The following is a 22030-nucleotide window of genomic DNA, read 5'->3' as shown; positions in this document are numbered from 1 at the left end:
GTTATTCAAGTGTTTTCCACATAAACACTATAGAACAAGTCTGGTCCCGCCCTGGGGCCAGAACCCCTATCCCGGGGATTATGAAAATTACAATTTTGGTAGAGGCTTTCCTGCTCTACATCACTTTGCATTTAGTTTTTCTTACATGTGTGCGGTTCTTGAGAAGATTTTTGAAAATTGGTAAATTTTGGGCAGATTTTGCCCTGCCCCTAAGGCCCCAAGGGTGCAGGAATCCTGGAATTTACAATTTATGTTCCCCTTGTTCCAAAGATTTTTCATACCAAATATGAAAAGAATTGGAATGATAGTTATCAAGAAGAAGTTAAAAATGTTCAACTGTTAACGGACGACGGCTGATGACAATCAATTTCAATAGGTCAACTGAATTTACTTATAAAAGTGACCTAAAAATGTAATAAATTTTCAGTTTATGAGCTATACAGCCCAACCCAGGGATCAGAACCACATACTGAGGAGTTTTTTTTCTTCTGGTTTAGTGCATTCTGCCGCAAGATGTATTTTCGCACTTTGTTATTTGTTTCACAACTTTGTAGATGCCCCATGCTCATCCTAACTATGTAACCAGATTGTGCGCACTCTAACTATGCAACCAGATTGTGCGTACTATTTTTTAAAGAGGTTTTAGCTCTACCCCATGGGTCCAAAAGTGCAAGGAACACGACATTCACACATTTTGTTCCCTACCGCAAAAGATGTTTCACAGCAACTTTGGTGAAAGTTTGCCTCTTGGTTTATGGTAAGAAATCAAAAAAGTTTTAAAAGTCAATAACAGACATTGACACAGTCACCTGAGTGCATCCTAAAAATCCAATCAATATCCCACAAAATAAATTAAATGATTTTGCAGTACGTATTGAATAACATTGACATTTTAGCATATTAAGGGGAGGGGGTATATGAGATTATAATTCTTGCATAAATGGAAAATCTGTTAGTGCAAGAATTATCAATTATATCCCAAAGCAATTTCTTAATTTTCATTTCAAACTGTTCTGCACATTTCAAATAAAATATGGCCTAATACAGAGATGCATGTCCATGTACTAGTGACATCACAGAGGGTATGAGGAAATGTGTTACGATGTCAGACTAAATAAAGGAATTTTCACTGGCTTCAACATCAAAAAATGTAAATATCAAAACATGCATAACTTTCCACAAGGGTATGTCTGACAATCTTGAAAAGTGAGAAACTGTATGCCATGATAATAAGTCTGTAATTAAAGGTTGGGAGTAACCTAGAAAATTTACACCCCTACAGCAATTAAGCATAATATGGAAAGAGGGCAGGGCTTAGCAGTGTTATCAGAAGAAGCAGCCTCTGATGCTTGACTCTACACGTGCTCTGTAGCAGACGATATTTTGAACAGGGAAACTGGCATGATTATATCAAAATAAACTAAAGTTTTCCCGCATTTTTCTACCATTCTGCTTGATTTGTGAGGCACTGAAAGGATATGTTTATACTTTAATAAAACTTCACCATAGGAACTACAAAATGAATTCATCATTGTTTTATCCATGTCTTTTAAAACATGTAGTTTTTAGATAATATACACAAATATTGGTATATATGATATACTAATACTTATGATTTTCCTCTTGGTACCTTTCAATTATGAGAAGAATTTGAGGGGAAATTGTAGCTGTGCAATGGAGGACATGTGCATTGAAGGATTATTAAGAAACACTTTGTCCATTATAATATTTGGAGACCTACTATCTGTGATTGTCTCTTTTGATATTGTAATGTTCACACACAAGAGTCCAGATTGAGAGTAATTATAGAGTGATGGTTGATCAACTGGACATTTGTCATTATTGGTGAGAGACAATGGGAGTTGCACAACTGGCCTAGGAGATTGTTGCTTAATCAGACAAACATCATGCTTGACATTATTCGAGAAAAGGTACCAGCAATCCTGCAAAACTCTAAAACAGCAATCAGACTGAACAGTCCTAATGAGTTATTTTTATAAAGTTAACCAATTTTTTAAAAGAATGTGATTATATATAATTAAAATATAAAATCTGGATTTACCAACGATATGTGAGTAAGTACCCCCCCCCCCCCCCCCCCCCCCACCCCCCGTTATACAGTGATTTGATTACATGTTTCCTTTGGTGCAATCCCTCTTATCTAGAACTAGACAAGCATGCTCGGGCAATATGTGAGTCAACATCCGGTGTAAACAATAACAAAAGATAATCACACCCACAAACTGCCAATCTCTAGTTTGAAATACAAATTTAGCCCTGCTTCAAATTTTTTAAGCCAAAATTAAAACTTTATGAGTATTCATATCTAAAATAGATATGGCCAATATATGCACAGTTATGAAGGCAACAAGCATACCCATTTTAAAATTTCAGTACAACAAACTTTATTTTTGCAAAATAAGTGCTGCAATCTGAATGTGACCAGAAAATTCATATATTCCACCATTTTCACCGATTGGCTGCTTTTATACCCAATTGCCAGCCTTTAAAATATGTTTTCAGACCAATGTCAATCATGTGGTACCTCTGACTGTTGTATCGCCCATCGTATCCAATGACAACGCCCTTCTTCTTCACCTCTGGACAAGTCTTCAGTAAATACTTACTAAGTCCCTGAAGAAAAAAATATAAAAGTATTCAAGACTTGGAGGTATTGTTCAAGAGTCCTAATTTGAGGCTCACTGTAATTTTTTTGTCTTTCTCCTTTCATATTTAACCAGCAATAATGATGAGTACATGAGAGATATGTATATAAAAATGTAAATAAACATAATGAGATGCTGTGAGGATGGGATTATGCTATTTAACAACCACATCAAAGTTTGATATGAAGAATGAACATAGTCCAGATAAGTGTGGAAAAGTCTTAAATAAGTACAGAATATCACAACCAGACAGCAAGACAGACCATCAAATAGCTAGAGAAAGACAAATGACAGACCTCCATTACACAGCTAAAGAAAGACAAATGGCAAACTCCCATCACACAGCTAAAGAAAGACAAATGACAGACCTCCATCACACAGCTAGAGAAAGACAAATGACAGACCTCCATCACACAGCTAGAGAAAGACAAATGACAGACCCCCATTACACAGCTAAAGAAAGACAAATGGCAAACTCCCATCACACAGCTAGAGAAACACAAATGACAGACCCCCATTACATAGCTAGAGAAAGACAAATGGCAAACTCCCATCACACAGCTAAAGAAAGACAAATGACAGACCTCCATCACACAGCTAGAGAAAGACAAATGACAGACCTCCATCACACAGCTAGAGAAAGACAAATGACAGACCTCCATTACACAGCTAAAGAAAGACAAATGACAGACCTCCATCACACAGCTAGAGAAAGACAAATGACAGACCTCCATCACAGACCTCCATCACACAGCTAGAGAAAGACAAATGACAGACCTCCATCACACAGCTAGAGAAAGACAAATGACAGACCTCCATCACACATCTAAAGAAAGACAAATGACAGACCTCCATCACACAGCTAGAGAAAGACAAATGACAGGCCCCCATTACATAGCTAGAGAAAGACAAATGACAGACCTCCATCACACAGCTAGAGAAAGACAAATGACAGACCCCCATTACATAGCTAGAGAAAGACAAATGACAGACCTCCATCACACAGCTAGAGAGAGACAAATGACAGACCTCCATCACACAGCTAAAGAAAGACAAATGACAGACCCCCATCACACAGCTAGAGAAACACAAATGACAGACCCCCATTACATAGCTAGAGAAAGACAAATGACAGACCCCCATCACACAGCTAGAGAAAGACAAATGACAGACCTCCATCACACAGCTAAAGAAAGACAAATGACAGACCCCCATCACACAGCTAGAGAAACACAAATGACAGACCCCCATTACACAGCTAAAGAAAGACAAATGGCAAACTCCCATCACACAGCTAGAGAAAGACAAATGACAGACCCCCATTACACAGCTAGAGAAAGACAAATGACAGACCTCCATCACACAGCTAGAGAAACACAAATGACAGACCCCCATTACACAGCTAAAGAAAGACAAATGGCAAACTCCCATCACACAGCTAAAGAAAGACAAATGACAGACCTCCATCACACAGCTAGAGAAAGACAAATGACAGACCTCCATCACACAGCTAGAGAAAGACAAATGACAGACCTCCATTACACAGCTAAAGAAAGACAAATGGCAAACTCCCATCACACAGCTAGAGAAAGACAAATGACAGACCTCCATTACACAGCTAAAGAAAGACAAATGGCAAACTCCCATCACACAGCTAGAGAAACACAAATGACAGACTTCTATCACACAGCTAGAGAAAGACAAATGACAGGCCTCCATCACACAGCTAGAGAAAGACAAATGACAGACCTCCATCACACAGCTAAAGAAAGACAAATGACAGACCCCCATTACACAGCTAAAGAAAGACAAATGACAGACCTCCATCACACAGCTAGAGAAAGACAAATGACAGACCTCCATCACACAGCTAAAGAAAGACAAATGACAGACCTCCATCACACAGTTAGAGAAAGACAAATGACAGACTTCCATCACACAGCTAGAGAAAGACAAATGGCACACTCCCATCACACAGCTAAAGAAAGACAAATGGCAGACCTGAATGTATACTTATTTGAACATATTTCAAATTCGTTGCTACCAGAGCAGGATGCACGATTCCATGAAGAGCACCTAAAGAATTTACTATTTTAGCACAACCATAAATCAATACTCGTAGTACACTGCAAAAGGTACTTTTAAATATGAACTCCACTACATAAAGTACAGTAAGTTAGCAATCTAATTAAAATCAGACCTTCTCTAACCGTTACACTGGAACGGTTAGAGAAGGTCTGATTTTAATTAGATTGAGTAAGTTAGCAGAAGAAGTTACCAATTGGAGTACTACTACATGTTTATGGTGGCTCACTACACCCTGAAATAGTTTCTCAAATTAGTACAAATTGATTTAATCATAAAAGATATGATGATATACAATAAGTGTATATGCCAAAAAGGCAGAAAATGTGCAAATTTGGATAAAAACATGATTTTCAAAAAAATTATTTCAAGACATGAAGAAAAGACTCTGGCGGATTTGAACTCAAGATCTGCGGTTCACCAGCCCAATGCTTTAAAGACCGAGAAAATAAGCACCGCCTTCAAATTTACCTGGTCTGTGAACCCTTGTCAATCAGGAGAAATTAAGCTTCAAATGGATGCTAGAAATTGATGGACATTTGGTTACTAGTCTTTGTGTATACCTTATCTATCTTATCTGACGATCAAGGCGTCCATGCAATCTTTTGATGCTAACAGCGTATACCAGCTCAAGATGGAAACAGTTTTGGCTTTTTCATGTAGAGATAGTCACACAATAATAGTAGTAAATTTTGCATAAAATTACATAAATTATAATAGAATATAGTAGGTTATGTTTAGGAATGGGTATGATTGATTATAATTATTATGGATTGTTGAATATAATGTACACAGACATTGATTTTATGCTATTAAAATAGATTATCAATAATTATGAGTAAATACATTGTATGTTAATGAAATCTTGTTTACACCAAGTCAAAAATTTAAAAGCGTAATTCCCCCCTAAAAACATGGCGACAAAAGTACATGTAACTGTCAACTTCTCGGAAGAGAAATTAGCCGCTATAAGGGCCCTTTCTTGCATATAATGGTTGCATGGAAATGGGATCCAGAACATTCTCATTTATATAAAATAAATTTATCGAGCTTTAATTTTCACATGCTTGATTCATTAGATTTAATTATTAATGTTTCAATTAACCTGCACAAGAAAAATGACTACCATTAATTTTTCAATCTTACAAAAACGTACAGGTAATGCAGGTAACACAGATAACATCCTGTGTATTTGGGACGGTATATACAAGCTAGCAGGGTTCCCCAGGTCTCGGGGCTTCTTACCTGCCTTAAATTAGCTCCGCCCCGCACTTAACTTATTTGTGACGTAGTGTCAAAAAGAGTATAAGCTTTAGTGTAGTGAGTTACATGTACCTTAACCTAAGGTATTGATATAATGGCAAACACATAGTGGATACAGTGATCCATCAAGCATGGGTTTAATTAGAGGTGACATCAAACAACAAAAACATCATGTGTATCATCACGTTCACTATAGCTTCTTCCTGTTGGTAACTGTTCCTCACACAGTCATATTGATTACACTCATTGGAAATTTATACCCAAGTTTTGAAATATTTGCACAATAACATCAAGTGTAATTGGATGTTCTTGATTTGTTCTAGTGTATTGTTCTGAAGATCAATACTATTGGCATTATTGGTTTCCACCTGTTTTGATGCATTGTTTTGGTGACAATAGGGGCAGTCAGGGTAACAGTTAATTTTACACAGTACCACTAACTAGTGAGTGTGGTCACGTTTTAATGGGCAAACAACAAATATTTAAATGATTATTTCTAATATGCTTATAACTACACAATATCATAATATAGTGGATCAATGGTTAATTACACTAAGCCTCTATGAATAAAGATACAATTATAATCTTGAACAGAAATTAGAAAGGATCAGCCCAAGATTTTACCATTAGCAGATCCATTTTCAGAATCTCAAAAATCAACACTTCACAAATACTTTTAGACTACTATGTTACAGTAAATGTATCTTTTGTGTTTGAAACGATTGGAATGATTAAGCATATAGGACTAATGAGACAATCTTTCTGGGTTTTTTCTTTGAAGAATAATTCGAAATAATGTAAAAAAGCAACATGAAATTTTTAATATACATGTGTATTATGATAATTATTGATTATATTACTGTTATACAATGCTGTTATTCAATAATAATAATAACACTTTATTTAAAGAAGGTAGCTCAATTATTTGTTATATCACTGTTAATTAATATTAATGTAATTAATATTTGTTATACAATGTACCACTGTTATATAAGGCTGGTATTTCTCTGCTCTGTGAGATTTGTGTAATGATAATTATTTGTTATATATAAGGCTGGTATTTCTCTGCTCTGTGAGATTTGTGTAATGATAATTATTTGTTATATATAAGGCTGGTATTTCTCTGCTCTGTGAGATTTGTGTAATGATAATTATTTGTTATATATAAGGCTGGTATTTCTCTGCTCTGTGAGATTTGTGTAATGATAATTATTTGTTATATAAGGCTGGAATTAATATTGCACTGACCTGTGAGGTTTGTATGATTGTCACATCATTCATCTGAGAAAATCCTGCTCCCATACGAGATCTCAAACCTGAAAAATTAAAACACCTGGATAAACCACAGAAAACAATAACTGAACAAAAGAAATTGTAACAATCCTCTTCTAATAGTTCTAATACCCTCCTACCCTTCATGTACATGTACCCTCCTCCCCTAATACCCTTGTGGGGCTCATCCAGACTCAGGATAACGTAGTACATTTATCCTATGTATACAAAAGCCTCTACAATCACTTTTCTACAGTTGTAGACCAAACTACAATTTTCCTTCCTGTGTGTTTGATCAAATGGAGGACCAAGACACAATAACTCAAAAGCAATCTGTTGGTCGAGCATCAACACACAATGTATGTCACAAATAAAAGCAATCTGTTGGTCGAGCATCAACACACAATGTATGTCACAAATAAAAGCAATCTGTTGGTCGAGCATCAACACACAATGTATGTCACAAATAAAAGCAATCTGTTGGTCGAGCATCAACACACAATGTATGTCACAAATAAAAGCAATCTGTTGGTCGAGCATCAACACACAATGTATGTCACAAATAAAAGCAATCTGTTGGTCGAGCATCAACACACAATGTATGTCACAAATAAAAGCAATCTGTTGGTCGAGCATCAACACACAATGTATGTCACAAATAAAAGCAATCTGTTGGTCGAGCATCAACACACAATGTATGTCACAAATAAACGATAATTTTGTATTTTTTTTCTCTACATATGTAAAAGCTATAAATAACTGAGTGAAAATATATTTGTATAATTCTTTTTTGTTGTCAAAATTTTGTAATTTCCTCAGAGGACTTAACCTTGTTGATGTGACCTTAGTAAAATAAAACCCAGATAAACCCTCCAATTCTGTTAAAGCAACCTTTCTGTCTTGAGCGGGTTTAATATGTGTTTACATGTATGTTAAAAAGGATGCAAAATTTAAATTCATTTCCCAGTTACTTTGACCATTTCTAAATGCCTTTAGGCTAGAATTAAGACACACCCCTAAGTCATAACCACTGTTGTGTCCAGTATGGGCATCTAGTGTTGCCTTAATGTAGATTTATGGTCTGGACATGAATTTTTAAGAATGATCCCTTTACCAACTGACTGGGAGTGGTGGAGTACACCTGTAATCTAGCCATTTGGAGGTCAGAGTTGGTTTAACCTTGTCCAACCTGACCTTGGGTAAAAATCATGACACACCCTCAAGTTATGAGCATTTTTTGTATAATGTTTTGTTACAGGGTTATTACACACACAAAATTGTACAGACGGATGGACAGATAGGGTGATTTCCATTTTACATATCAATTGATAAAACAAAAAGCAAAGTCTCAAAGATTTCTAAATTTCTTAATTCTATTGTTCAAGATTGTAAGTAATTTCTATGTCTGCTTCCCAAAAGCAGTTTTCCTCATATACATTTTGTGAAAAATATTGCTTGTATCAAACAACTAAAGCAAACAATGAGTATAGTACATTATACATTATTATAATATTTCATGATTGAATTATTTCAAACTTTCTGATAAGCTGAGATTAACATGTTACACAAGGTAGAATTTTTTTTTATATTTATCTTCATGATTGAATTATTTCAAACTTTCTGATAAGCTGAGATTAACATGTTACACAAGGTAGAAATTTTTTTTTATATTTATCACATGTGCTTCTAGATGAACATAACAGTAGATTTTGCAAATTGCATCAACATTAAATTGGGAATTCCAAAATTGATACAACTAATACTTTTTTTATCATCCAATGAAAACTTGCATCTTTTATCACTTTCTACAGGTCTTGCACTCTATATTAACTGTTACAAAGATGGCCAGCCAGGCATAATTTCATAAGTCCTAGTTGCCAGTTTCAACATTTTGAGTTATTCAATCTTATGATAAAATAATCATTGATATTTTCTCGCCCTCTGTACTTAGTAAATGCTGTACTCCTTGGAAAACTAACTCATTGTTTTGACCTAAATCTGTCAGTAATTGCATAATATATACTGGTTAATCAGCTGAAATATTTTGCTTTGAAAACTGTTTTATGTGGATTGTTTGTTATTTTCTATCCTTATGAAAAAAATTTAACCTAGATACATCAGAGTAAATTTCCCTGAAATTGAGAGAATCCTTAAACTAAACCTGCAGTTCCGAACTCCATTCTCTTCAACAAAACACGCCTGAGGTGTTCCACATTCCCCTTGTCCACTATCTGTTGGATTTCTGCTCTGGTGCTCTCATTCTGAAAAAGTACAGTTCTAATTTCCTTAGTATTTCAAATTCTAATTTCAACTATTTATTTTACAGCAGAAATTTAGCATAGGTGCATTCACTGGCAGACCATGAATTCCTAAGGCTAAACCCCACCCCCGAAAAAAAGAATTTGCTCATAGAATCTTATAAAATATCAATACACCATACCAAGCTTTAAAGTATTCACTATAACTCTTACTGATTGATTCATAACAAAAACATTAACTGGATTTGAACAGCCTGAATTAATCTGAATTTCAATCAGACTGAATCAGGCTGCTGAGAGCCCCTTGATCCACCTTCTCACCTTTTTAGAAACATAGCAACTGAAAATCATAATAAAACAAACTAGAAAAATATCATAAACATGCATTGCCCTTAGCAACCAAAGCATTAAATGGAAGATAATTCTTATTGTTATTGTGTTTTTCATTTTAAGGAGGAATGCTACACTCAAGAAATTTGATATGGATAAAAAGTGGAGGACATGTACAACAATATTTTGAAATTGAAAACTTTCAAATATACTTTATCTTGTTTTTTAAAAAAATGCAGTTTTAGAAGAAAGCAATCTGGAGGAAAAAATTAATAACCCCTGCTTGACTCAAACCAGCGATCTACAGTTCAGCAGTCAACATGCTAACTTATTGAGCTACTCGGCTATGTAATTTAATCTGAAAGGAATAGATTAATTGCTGAAATTTATAGCGAGTGAAGCTCTTTGTGACACGATCTCTCCATTGATTACACATATAAGTCACGTGATTTGCTTTTCATCAGCTGAAAAAGATGAGTATTATCCATAATGCTTCTGGAAAAATGTTGCCGTCACTGTAGTATACAATCGGTACCCCTCGCCCTTTACGTAGGAACAGAGGAAAGGGCGAGGTGTTCCCATTGTGTGGTATAGTCTTCATTGACAATCCCGTTATTAAAATAATTAGATTGTTTAGAAAGTACCATAAACGTTTTTAAATTCCAGACAAGTTTTCTCATAGCTTCAAACATTTTGTTTTTGCTTGGTTTGAGAGAAGAAGAAAAAACATTGCAGTTAATATGATGTCACAATTTGTCATGTTTTACATCCACCGCGTTATATTTCCTGCGTTAAATGAAGAGGCGGATAAAATGCCTATAAGTTGCAAGATGTTAATTCATTAATTGACTTCTCTCGTCTCAATGGTCACACCGTACAACATATCATTTTCATTCATTGAAGTCAGCCATTATGATGATGTACTATGTAGAGTACCTCCTTGCATGTTAAAAATTGTTTATAAAAAAATACAAGGAAATGGACCCTAATCTCCAGCAACTCTGTTGTCAAGCATGAAGGATTAGTATACTACTAAAGTAATGACACAAGAAATGAAATAAAATCTTACTCGATCAAGATTCAACCATTCTTGTAATTTGCTATCAACCTCATCATCTCCTGTAGGTCCTGCCATGTTTGTTGATTTCTACTTCTTGCTACTCTTTAACTTCGTGACTGTGAAATAATGTATACCTCATGTACATGCTAACAAATTCACCAATTTGCATTGCATCACTTTTCCTTGAAAGAATGAACTTTGCGCAAGTATAGTCATTTTTACATGAGAGAACTCATAAAAAGTAAGGATTAATTATGCTCACATTCTGCTCTAAAGGTTAGTTCAATATCAATGCAAATAAAAACTGCGGTGCTCCTTCTAGGGCTAGACAGCGTAGGCTTTGGTACATGTAATGATGTATTGATGTAATGATACAGTAATGTTACGAATGTACATTAACCATCGGATACACCTCTGGCAAAATAAAATCCAAATTGAAAACGGACCCCCACCATTTTCCGGAATAGCTCTCTCTCTCTCTCTCTCTCTCTCTCTCTCTCTCTCTCTCTCTCTCTCTCTCTCTCTCTCTCTCTCTCTCTCCCATCCGGTATCACACAAGAGGCCCAAGGGCCACATCACTCACCTGAGTTACCTTGGCCCATATCTAAAGACTTTCCATATATAGGCCTATTTGCATGTAAAACCTTAGTCTGTATTGTGGTCCCAACCTACCCCTGGATGCCATGATTTTTACAAACTTTAATCTTATGGAGCGCCAAATTAACATAAACTCAAATAATTGAAGATATCTTCAATTATTTGAAGATATCGTCAATTCATTTGATGCGCGCAACAATTGAATTAAAGATCTCTTCAAGTAATTAATGATATCTTCAATTCTGAATTATTGCGCGCATTAATTGAATTGATGATAGCATTAATTATTCAGCTGAATTGATGCGCGCTTCAATTGAATTAATGATCTCTTCTAATGAATTAATGATATCAACAATTGAATTGATGCGCGCTACAATTCAGTTGAAGAGAGCAATAATTGATATAATGCGCGCATTAAATCAATTGATGAGAGCAATAATTGAATTGATGCGCGCATTAATTCATTTGATGAGAGCAATAATTGATTTAATGCGCACATTAATTCAATTATTGCTCTCTTCAATTGAATTAATGATATCTTTAATTCATTTGAAGAGAGCAATAATTTTTTTAGAGAGAGCAACTATATAAATAAAGATATTTTCAATTCAACATATCCACAATTGAATTATTGATATCTTTAATTGAATTGTTGCTCTCTTTAAAAGAATTGATGCGCGCATTACTTCCTTATACAAAAGCATTGTAAATGATTTAAAGATATCTTCAATTGAATTAAAGAGATCATCAAATTATTTAAACCGAGCTCTAAATTAATCATTGCGGGCAATATTTCTACTAAATTGATGCTCTCATCAAATGAATTGAAGAGAGCAACAATTGAATTAATGCGCGCATCAAATCTATTATTGCTCTCATTAATTGAATTAATGCGCGCATCAATTGAATTGAAGAGAGCAATAATTGAATTAATGCGCGCATTAAATCAATTATTGATCTCATTAATTCAATTGATGCGCGCATTAATTCAATTGATGAGAGCAATAATTGAATTGAAGCGTGCATTAATTCATTTGATGAGAGTAATAATTGATTTAATGCGCGCATTAATTCAATTAATGAGAGCAACAATTGAATTGATGATATCTTCAAATAATTAAAGATATCTTCAATTATTTGAGTTTATGTTAATTTGGCGCTCCATAGAATCTGCACTATGTCAGGAAGCTTTCATTAAAAATTTTCCTATATATTTCTATGTAAAACTTTGATCCCCTACTGTGGCCCCAATCTACCCCCGGCGGCCATGATTTGAACAAAATTGAATCTGCACTATGTCAGTTCTAAAGCTTCCATGTAAATCTCAGCTCTTCTGGCTCATTGGTTCTTGAGAAGAAGATTTTTAAAGATTTTCCCTATATATTTCTATGTAAAACTTTGATCCCCTATTGTGGCCCCAATTTACCCTCAGGGGGGCCATGATTTGAACAAACTTGAATCTACACTATGTCAGGAAGCTTTCATATAAATTTCAGCTCTTCTGGCTCATTGGTTCTTGAGAAGAAGATTTTTAAATGACCCCACCTTATTTTTGTGATTATCTCCCCTTTGAAGGGGGCGTGGCCCTTTATTTGAACACACTTGAAAGCCCTTCACCCAAGGATGCTTTTGGCTAACTTTGGTAATAATTGGCTCAGTGGTTCTTGAGAAGAAGATGAAAATGTGAAAAGTTTACGACGACGACAGACAACGGACAAATTTTGATCAGAAAAGCTCACTAATTGAGCCTTCAGCTTAGGTGAGCTAAAAAGTGTACTACATGTATATATAGCCAGACACTGTATATATATATGTATCTTATATATACTAGCGGAAAAAAGAAACTGCATTATAAAATTTAGTATAATTTTTCTATATTTATTGTTTATATTCATAAAATCTAAACAATCGATAAAGGTGATGTTTTTGAACAATATCGGATAGTACCTGACTCAGATGCACGGGCTTTTCATGGTTAGTGAACACATGTTGTCTATTGAAGTGTTTGTGCGCACGAGTTTTACGTAAGGGTTAATGTACGAGTATCGCTCCATTCCTTAAAAGTATTGGACCGAGGCCCCGAAGGGGCCGAGGTCCATTGCTTTTAAGGAATGGAGTGATACGAGTACATTGACCCACTTAAAATCCACCTTAATAAAAACTAAACTTTGTGCATTTTAATCATGTCTTACGTTTTTCATTCTTTTGTTGCATGCATTTATATCTACTTGTATAAAGGTTGACCTACTTTCCGAACACTCCATTCCTGAAAAATAATGGAGTGTTCGAACAAAAGAATGACGTCATAGGTGGATTTTAATGGCCAATACTGTTTGGAGTAAGAAGTGTAAAAGGTTTGTTTGGACACTATTCGTTAAGGAAAGCACTTTAGTTTTGACAAAATTTACCCTTCTGTCATGCCACGACTCAGCGAAAACCAACGTAATCGTGCTGTTGGGATGCTTCAAGTTGGAATGGCACAAAATATCGTAGCAAGACACTTTGGAGTTCATCGGAACACCATCCAGTCATTATGGAGACGTTTCCAACAATCTGGTAACACTCGGGATCGACCACGTTCTGGGCGTCTTCGTGTGACGTCGCGTCGACAGGACAACCACATTAGACTTGTGCACCCGAGAAATGGTTTCCAGACAGCAAGTTTGACTGCTCGTAGCATTCCTGGACTAAGACCAATCAGTCCAAGAACTGTGCGTTATCGTCTGCGCGAGCACAACATCAGACCAAGATGTCCAGTGGTGCGCCCAATACTACTTCAACGTCATCGTATCGCTAGACTAGCGTGGTGCAGACGACATCTGTGATTCAGAATACAGGACTGGGCCAATATTCTGTTCACTGATGAATCCAGATTTCATTTGGATAGCAATGACGGCCGTTGTAGAGTGTATCGTCGCGTTGGGGAGCGGTACCAGGACGCTTGTGTTGTGCAACGTCGACAATTCGGTGGAAGTAGCGCATATATGGTGTGGGGTGGAATAACAGCACGTGAAGGATCCCTCTACAAATTGTCAATGGAAATCTCACCGGCGTACGCTATCGAGACGAAATTATTCAGCGCCATATGATACCCTTCATACAGAGACAGCAAAATAACATCACTCTGCAGAAAGACAACGCAAGGCCACATGTTGCACGTGTAGTCAGGGACTTTTTTGTTCAACAGAATGTCGATGTCTTGCCTTGGCCAGCTGTTTCCCCCGATTTATCGCCGATCGAGCACGTCTGGGATGAAATGGAACGATGTCTACACCGTTAACCAAATCAGCCAGTGACATTGGGTGATTTAAGCCAGGCTTTGACCAACATCTGGAACAACATCCCTCAAGCATTTCTGAACACTTTAGTGGCATCAATGAGGCGCCGTTGTCAAGCATGCGTGAATGCAAATGGTGGTCACACGCGTTATTAACTTTGTTAAATCAAGTTCGAATACCCATGCCTTTCGAGTGTGCTGAAATTGACGTTATTCGACGTTGACATTAATGGATTATGAAATGTTTTAACGAATACATCTGTTAACAGTATTACAAAAAATAGAATTTATTCATTTTTATTCTTTATTATTTTTTCGTATATTTAATAACGCACAGTTTCTTTTTCCCGCTAGTATATATAACTCTATTCGATTGTGATTATACAATGCTCCGTTGAAGTAGGTCACTAGTCAATTTCCTCTTCAAACAATTTACATCTGAAAGCTCCCTTGCCGTTCATTTAAAGGGTCACCAGTACTTTGAATTAACAAAGAGTGCTTCTTTAATTTTAGACACATGTGATATTAAAGTTAAACGGTGCTAATTTGTCATACTTAATGGAATTTTCCCCCTGGTTCCCACATACTGAAAACATTATTTAAAACACATATAGGCAATAATCAAAAAGGAAAATCATAATTTATCAAGAGAGGAGTAGGAATGTATATGTAAGGTGGGAGGGGTAGGGGTATATGGAGGGGGGAGGCTATATGGAGGTTAGGAGGGTATATGAAAGGTAGGAAGGTTTATGGAGGGGTAGGCGGATATATGGAGGGATAGGTGGGTATTTGGAGCGTATATGGATGGGTAGGGGTATATGGAGGGGAGGAGGGTATATGAAGGTTAGGAGGGTATATGAAAGGTAGGAGGTTTTATGGAAGGGTAGGCGGATATATGGAGGGTATATGGATGGGTAGGGGTATATGGAGGGGAGGAGGGTATATGAAGGTTAGGAGGGTATATGAAAGGTAGGAGGTTTTATGGAAGGGTAGGCGGATATATGGAGGGTATATGGAGGGGTAGGGGTATATGGAGGGGAGGAGGGTATATGGAGGTTAGGAGGGTATATGAAAGGTAGGAGGGTATATGGAGGGGTAGGCGGATATATGGAGGGTATATGGATGGGTAGGGGTATATGGAGGGGAGGAGGGTATATGGAGGTTAGGAGAGTATATGGAGATTAGGAGGGTATATGAAAGGTAGGAGGGTATATGGAGGGGTAGGCGGATATATGGAGGGATAGGAGGGTATATGGATGAGTAGGGGTATATGGAGGGGAGGAGGGTATATGGAGGGGAGGAGGGTATATGGAGGGAGAGGAGAGCATATGGAGGGGAGGAGGGTATATGAAGGGGAGGGGTATATGGAGGATAGGAGGGTATATGGAGAGACGGAAGGTATATGGAGGGGAGGAGGGTATATGGAGGGGAGGTGGGTATATGGAGGGGGAGGGTATATGGAGAGAGGAGGGTGGATGGAGGGGAGGATATATGGAGGAATGGAGGGTAGGAGAGTATATGGAGAGGTAGGAGGGTATATGGAGAGGTAGGAGGGTATATGGAGAGGTAGGAGGGTATATAGAGAGTTGGGAGGGTATATGGAAGGGAGTGGATAGTATATGGAGAGAGGAGGGTGTATGGAGGGGAGGAGGGTATATGGAGGGGAGGAGGGTATATGGAGGGGTAGGAGGGTATATGGAGAGGTAGGAGGGTATATGGAGGGGTAGAAGGGTATATGGAGATTCGGAGGGTAAATGTATATGGAAGGGAGGAGGGAGAGAAACACTAGGAAAAGATGTACCGTTGTGAATTCAGGCACATAGTATAGTTTTCAAAAGCAAAACTAACAAGCAAAACAAGACAATAAGAGGAAAGCAAACGGCGTGAAGAACCTATAGTTCGGGGACAAAGGGTAGCATACCGGTGTTCTTGGCAAATTTTTTGGGGGGCGGATGTTGGGGGTAATTAGCGTAGGTGGGGTAGGTCATGCCTCAGCAAAAAGTAGGTAGGGAACCTGCCTTTGAATGAAAATTTCAATTAAGCAAGAAAATGTTTTCTTTGCTGTTTCATCGGGTGATGAAGGTAGCTAGCATTGCAGGGGGAAAAAAATCATAACCCGCAAAATTTTTTCAACACCCGATGAAACAACAAAGAAAGACATTTTATTGCTTATATTTATATTTTTATGTATTGTTTTAGTATATAAACTAGATTAAAGTACTAAATTATCATATGGTTGACCCATTTGTTACTTTAAACGGAACAGCCAAAGCACCCTTTGACCTTGATGATGCTCCATATTTGGTAATGATTACACAGACAAATGGTACTAAAAAACCGGATCGAACTAGATTGCAACAAACATACATTCATTGTCTCAATTGAAAGCAATGCCAATTTCAAAAGAAATGCAAGAAAAAAGATTCAGTGACTGTAAATAATGCAAATTAACAGTAAACGCCTGCATAGGCGTAGCTTGGGTTCGAATATTACCGAGGCAGGGGGTCTGGGGGGCGCAGTCCCCCAGAAGCTATCGACATTTTAACAACGTAAAAGGTGTTTTGTTTTACCGAGGCAGCTGCCTCGGTTGTCTCAATGGAAGCTACGCCAGTGCCCTGATCTCAAAGAAAAGGGGGCAGACTCCCTTGTACTACAGGCCCGTATGATATACATGCATGCCACAAAATATGTATGTGTGTGTGTAAGGGGGGGGGGGGGTACCTGGTTCTTTGTGCCTGTTTGATACCAGCAGACAGTGTACATATATTGTTTGGTTTTATTGAATACAATTGTAGTTTTATTCATCCTTTTTAAAATATAGCTATCTTATAAGTCTCTCACCTTTGTCGCACCTATATAAATGTCTGCGGTAGTTCTTCGTAACTGGTTGATAAAAGTATTTACTCTTGAAAGGATATAATAGTTCAATGTACAGTGTATCGAGTTGTGCAGGAATAATTTTGTTTCAGGTTGAAGGGGTTTATGTAACCTTTGGGGGATTCAACAGGGGAGGAGTCTAACATAGAATTGATTCCATATTTCAACAGATATAACTTATGAAAATATCATAGATACAGCCTTATATTTTTCAGTAATGGTAAGTGGATGATGGTAGCTACAATCTTGCATTAAAGTCAGCTGAATCTATTATTTCTTGACCTCTGATCACATCAACTTGTGTAACTTCAGAACTTGGATTGATAGAGACATGCTACCTTCAACATTGGTGATTAAATGATGAGGCCTACAAATTTGTATCAAAGTAAAATGACCTTGACCTCTGGTCTTGATAATAAAAACTGGTTTAACTTCCAAACCTGGACTGATAGATACATGAGATCCTCACAATGATGATTGGATGACGATGTTTACAAACGAATATCAAGGTCAAATGAGTCTTGTGACCTTGGTCATAAAACATTGTGAAACTTCAGAACCTTGACTGATAGAGATGTGGGGTCTTCAACAATGAGATGATGAAGCCTATAAACTAATATCGAGACCAATTTACTACAATGGCCTTAACCTATAACCTTGGCATAATAGCATGACTTCAGATCAGAGAAATGAGGTCTTCAATAATGCTGATTCAATGATTGGTCCTACATGCTGATTTACACGACAAACTAGTGCATGGATTATAAAGATAACAGTACTTCGTTTGAGAGACTTTATAATCGGAAGAATTTAATGACATAGTGTTTCATTTGCATTTATTCATTTTACATTTCATTTATTACCTTAATAATGCAAACATTTTAGAATGCTTGTAAACTTACTCTTTTTTATGAAAATAGCTCATTATCTTCAGTGTGCATTATAAAAAAAAAATATAACCCAGAATTCTCGGTCAAACTTCATGCTGCCAACTTCTGTCGTATCCATTTTCAGATGGTTTTTAGGAAATCTTGCAAAGTATCATATCGGAAGTGAATACTTCAAGTGCCTACGATCAATATCAAGGGCGGATCCATCTAATCATAAGCGGATCAAATAAGTTTTGTTTCCAATTCTTATGCTGTCCTAGTAGTAATATGAAAAATTGCCAGGGTAGAACCCCTCAAATTTTTTTTTTGGGATCCGTGCATGAATGTAATACAAATTGCATTGTCAATCTGTGATGCAATGGGCTATCTAATGATTAAGGAGTTTCCACCCTTGAATATGATTTCATATTTCATGGCAGATGGAAGCGTATTATGCACGTAGAAGCTAATGCGTATTAAAACTTAAAAGAACAAATCAATGAAAAGTGAGTTAGATGACTTTGATGTTTACAATCATGCTTTATTTGTAGTGTGCAATAGATATGGGGAGATTTGGATACGAAGATCACCCTTCCCACTTCCCATTCCGTTCTCTTGACACCCCCACCTTATTTTAATGCCCCCTTCCTTTTTTCTAACTTCCCTTCTCTTCAATTCCTCCCGCTCCCTTTTCTCCTCTCCCATCTTTTTACCACTCATCAGTCCTCATATTCATACTTTGTATTACTTTCCACTTCTGGTACTTCATAATGGCAGAAAAAGGAGAGCACACACCACCTTAAATCTTCTGGAAAGTTGATTTAAATTTCTAAACATATGTGAGTAGGTCTGAGCGAAAGTCCTTAAGGTGGCTCCTAGTCTTCTAGAACCCACAGTACGGCTTGCGATACGTTTAGGGCCGGATATTGCTGTCCACTATTGCTGTAAAACACATTTGATGAACAATTGTAACGATCGTTGAAGACCAATCTGGCTTCTCTTTCATGCACTCTAGCTATCCGAGTCTCATTCATGTAAAATTGCAGCAGCGGAGGATTTAGACCGGGGGTGGGGAGTTGCATCCCCCTTTGGTTGAATATATATTTTTAAGAAAATGCCATGTTTTGCCATTTTAGGGTCTTAATCCCCCCCCCCCCCCCCTCCTTTCTTGGGCGGAAACGGTATAAACTTAGGTCAAAACCTACACACCAATTTGAAAAAGTTCTGGATCCGCCACTGTGCAATAAATGCCCAGTTTTAAAAATGTTGCTTATGGGTCTGGCTTTCAAAATTTAAACACACACTATTGTCCAAAAGCTCATATGCCAGAATAGAGGTTGATCAGGCCTTCGCCACATGACCTTGCCATTGTTACAATATCAGATCATTTTGGAAAGTCCACAGCCGTTCTCTTACCCTAATGATAATATACGCCAAAAATTGTTGGGCAGTTGATATTGTGTCATTTGTCTTTCTTTCAAGAACTGATTACTTGTCTGATTTTCATGGATGCCCACATAATCACCTAGTGTCCATATGTATCCTCTGACCATTCGGGACCGAAATATGACATGACGTCGCTGCGGTCATGTAGTTCTAATGCCTTTTGGGTTGTCATTCTGATTATGTGTCATACCACTGGCACCAGGGGTTCCGATAATATTGATTGAAAAGCATTTAGAAATTTCTGGAGTCGTGATACCATGTCTTTACAAATGAAGTTTTAAATTCATAGACGATGTATTGGTCCAACTGATCGAATTATGATAAAATGTACTTATGTGAAAACAAGATACAATTTAAAAAATAAGCGATCATTTGCAAGAAACGTGTGTCTTTGCTATTGTTGAAATGTTTGATAATATCTATACTATTTTGACGCGTATTACACCTTGCGTTTATTCAAACATATTAGTTCTCAACAGAATTAAAGAAAGTGTCATCAGATATTTCCCCCTCATTTAATGATAAGAAAAGGCATTCATTTTTTTCCAGCATTTGAAAAATGTGAAGACACTTAAGTACTCTATTTTCCATAACGAAGTTTTAATTAATTTTTTTAATACATATCTCATTTTATCCCATTGTACGTCGGTCGGTCGTAGACTCCCAGGATTTGTCCTTGACCCTGTAGAGAGATTGGTCAGTTTTAGTGATCTACTTTTAGTCTTCATTTTACCAGACCATGAGCATTTTTTTTTTTATCAGAGAATTTTATACTTGACCCTTAAATAATTTCCTAAATACACAATTAAAGTAAGTTATCCTGATCAATAAACCGGTTATCTGACATTTATTAAGTATAAACTAATTAATAATACATTGTGTTCCTATGTTGATTTTAAAAGATAATGTATATGAACTCTACGTGACACTTTATAACGCTTTGTGTTTCAACAAAGAAAAAGTTGGTAGGCAATGCCTTGATGTTTCATTAGCTGTAATAATCCAAAATGTAATCTTTTCTCTAAACATTCTTGAATTGTCTTCTTTGTAACTGATATTTTTCTAATAAATGTTTTATATTACACCAACATATGAGCCGTCTGGTCGCCCTAAGCCTTTGAGTCAACACACACGAAATTACAATGTAGTTTAATTCTTGTGCAGGTTATCTTTCTTTTCTCGAATTCCTGTTCATCAGTGATGTGCACCCTAACAGTAGGAAAATCGATTTTTAACTTGGATTTAAAATATGAAGACATTGTTTAAAAGATTATTGAAGTACTCTTCATATTGAGTTATAAAGAAATTGTTCTGATGCTAGACATATTCTCGGAGGAGGTTTTACAATTTAGGCTAAGTTCGTGTATATTAAAAAAAAAAAGAATAGGATTTTTTCCCCCAGTTTTAATAGCTCAACCAATCACTTCCCATGTATCGATTTGTTTCTTTTGGGGAAAATCTTTCATAGTTCGCTATGATTGATTTTATATTGCGAGGTATTGTTAAAATGGGGGTGCATACAATAGAGCACAAATAAGCCCGGAGCTGCTGGACCATAGTTAATGGAGTGTAATTATGAATCTTGACTTTTTACAAACTGAAATCTCCAGCCACCACATTAAAAAACCCAGATCAATCTATCGCGCTATGGCTTCGTTCTTTGAGTCCACAAAGACTGTTTTCAACATGCTAGAACCTTTTGATAATGAATTTACCAATCACAAAGGCCTCGTAATTGATGGATTCAAAAGTGAATTTAAATAACTTCAAATCTTCAGATGGATTTCAAATCGAATTTCTTTCGTATAGAAATTGAAGTTTTGAATAAAATCAATATGATAAATATATTCCTCCTTGGGTTCCAGAGAAAAAATTAAACACACATCTGAAAGTCTTTTGTTATCGTGAAAAGACCTTATGATTTCAAAACACAAAGCACATGGAAATAGCCCGCATTGTGTTATTCCGTTATGATAATGGTCGTACATGAGATATTAACAAATCCCTTTACATTCATATAAGGGTGCAAT

The 22030-nt window shown here is 36.6% G+C and overlaps 1 protein-coding gene across 1 annotated transcript in view; it reads right to left on the bottom strand.

Annotated features, from left to right (window-relative positions):
- LOC125680601 (phosphopentomutase-like) overlaps window positions 1-11362 on the bottom strand; it is a 28802-nt gene extending 17440 nt beyond the window's left edge. The window contains exons 1-5 of the mRNA XM_048920281.2: window positions 11197-11362; window positions 10944-11050; window positions 9448-9547; window positions 7263-7330; window positions 2546-2634 (exon numbers count right to left, since the gene is read on the bottom strand). Of these exons, the coding sequence (XP_048776238.2) occupies window positions 2546-2634; window positions 7263-7330; window positions 9448-9547; window positions 10944-11009 (323 nt within the window). The 5' untranslated portion in view covers window positions 11010-11050; window positions 11197-11362. The remainder of the gene's footprint in view (window positions 1-2545; window positions 2635-7262; window positions 7331-9447; window positions 9548-10943; window positions 11051-11196) is intronic.
- Between the last annotated feature and the right edge of the window lie 10668 nt (window positions 11363-22030).

Source organism: Ostrea edulis, chromosome 2 (assembly GCF_947568905.1).
Source record: "Ostrea edulis chromosome 2, xbOstEdul1.1, whole genome shotgun sequence".
Classification (NCBI taxonomy): Eukaryota; Metazoa; Mollusca; class Bivalvia; order Ostreida; family Ostreidae; genus Ostrea; species Ostrea edulis.
This window is presented reverse-complemented; position numbering and strand designations above follow the sequence as displayed.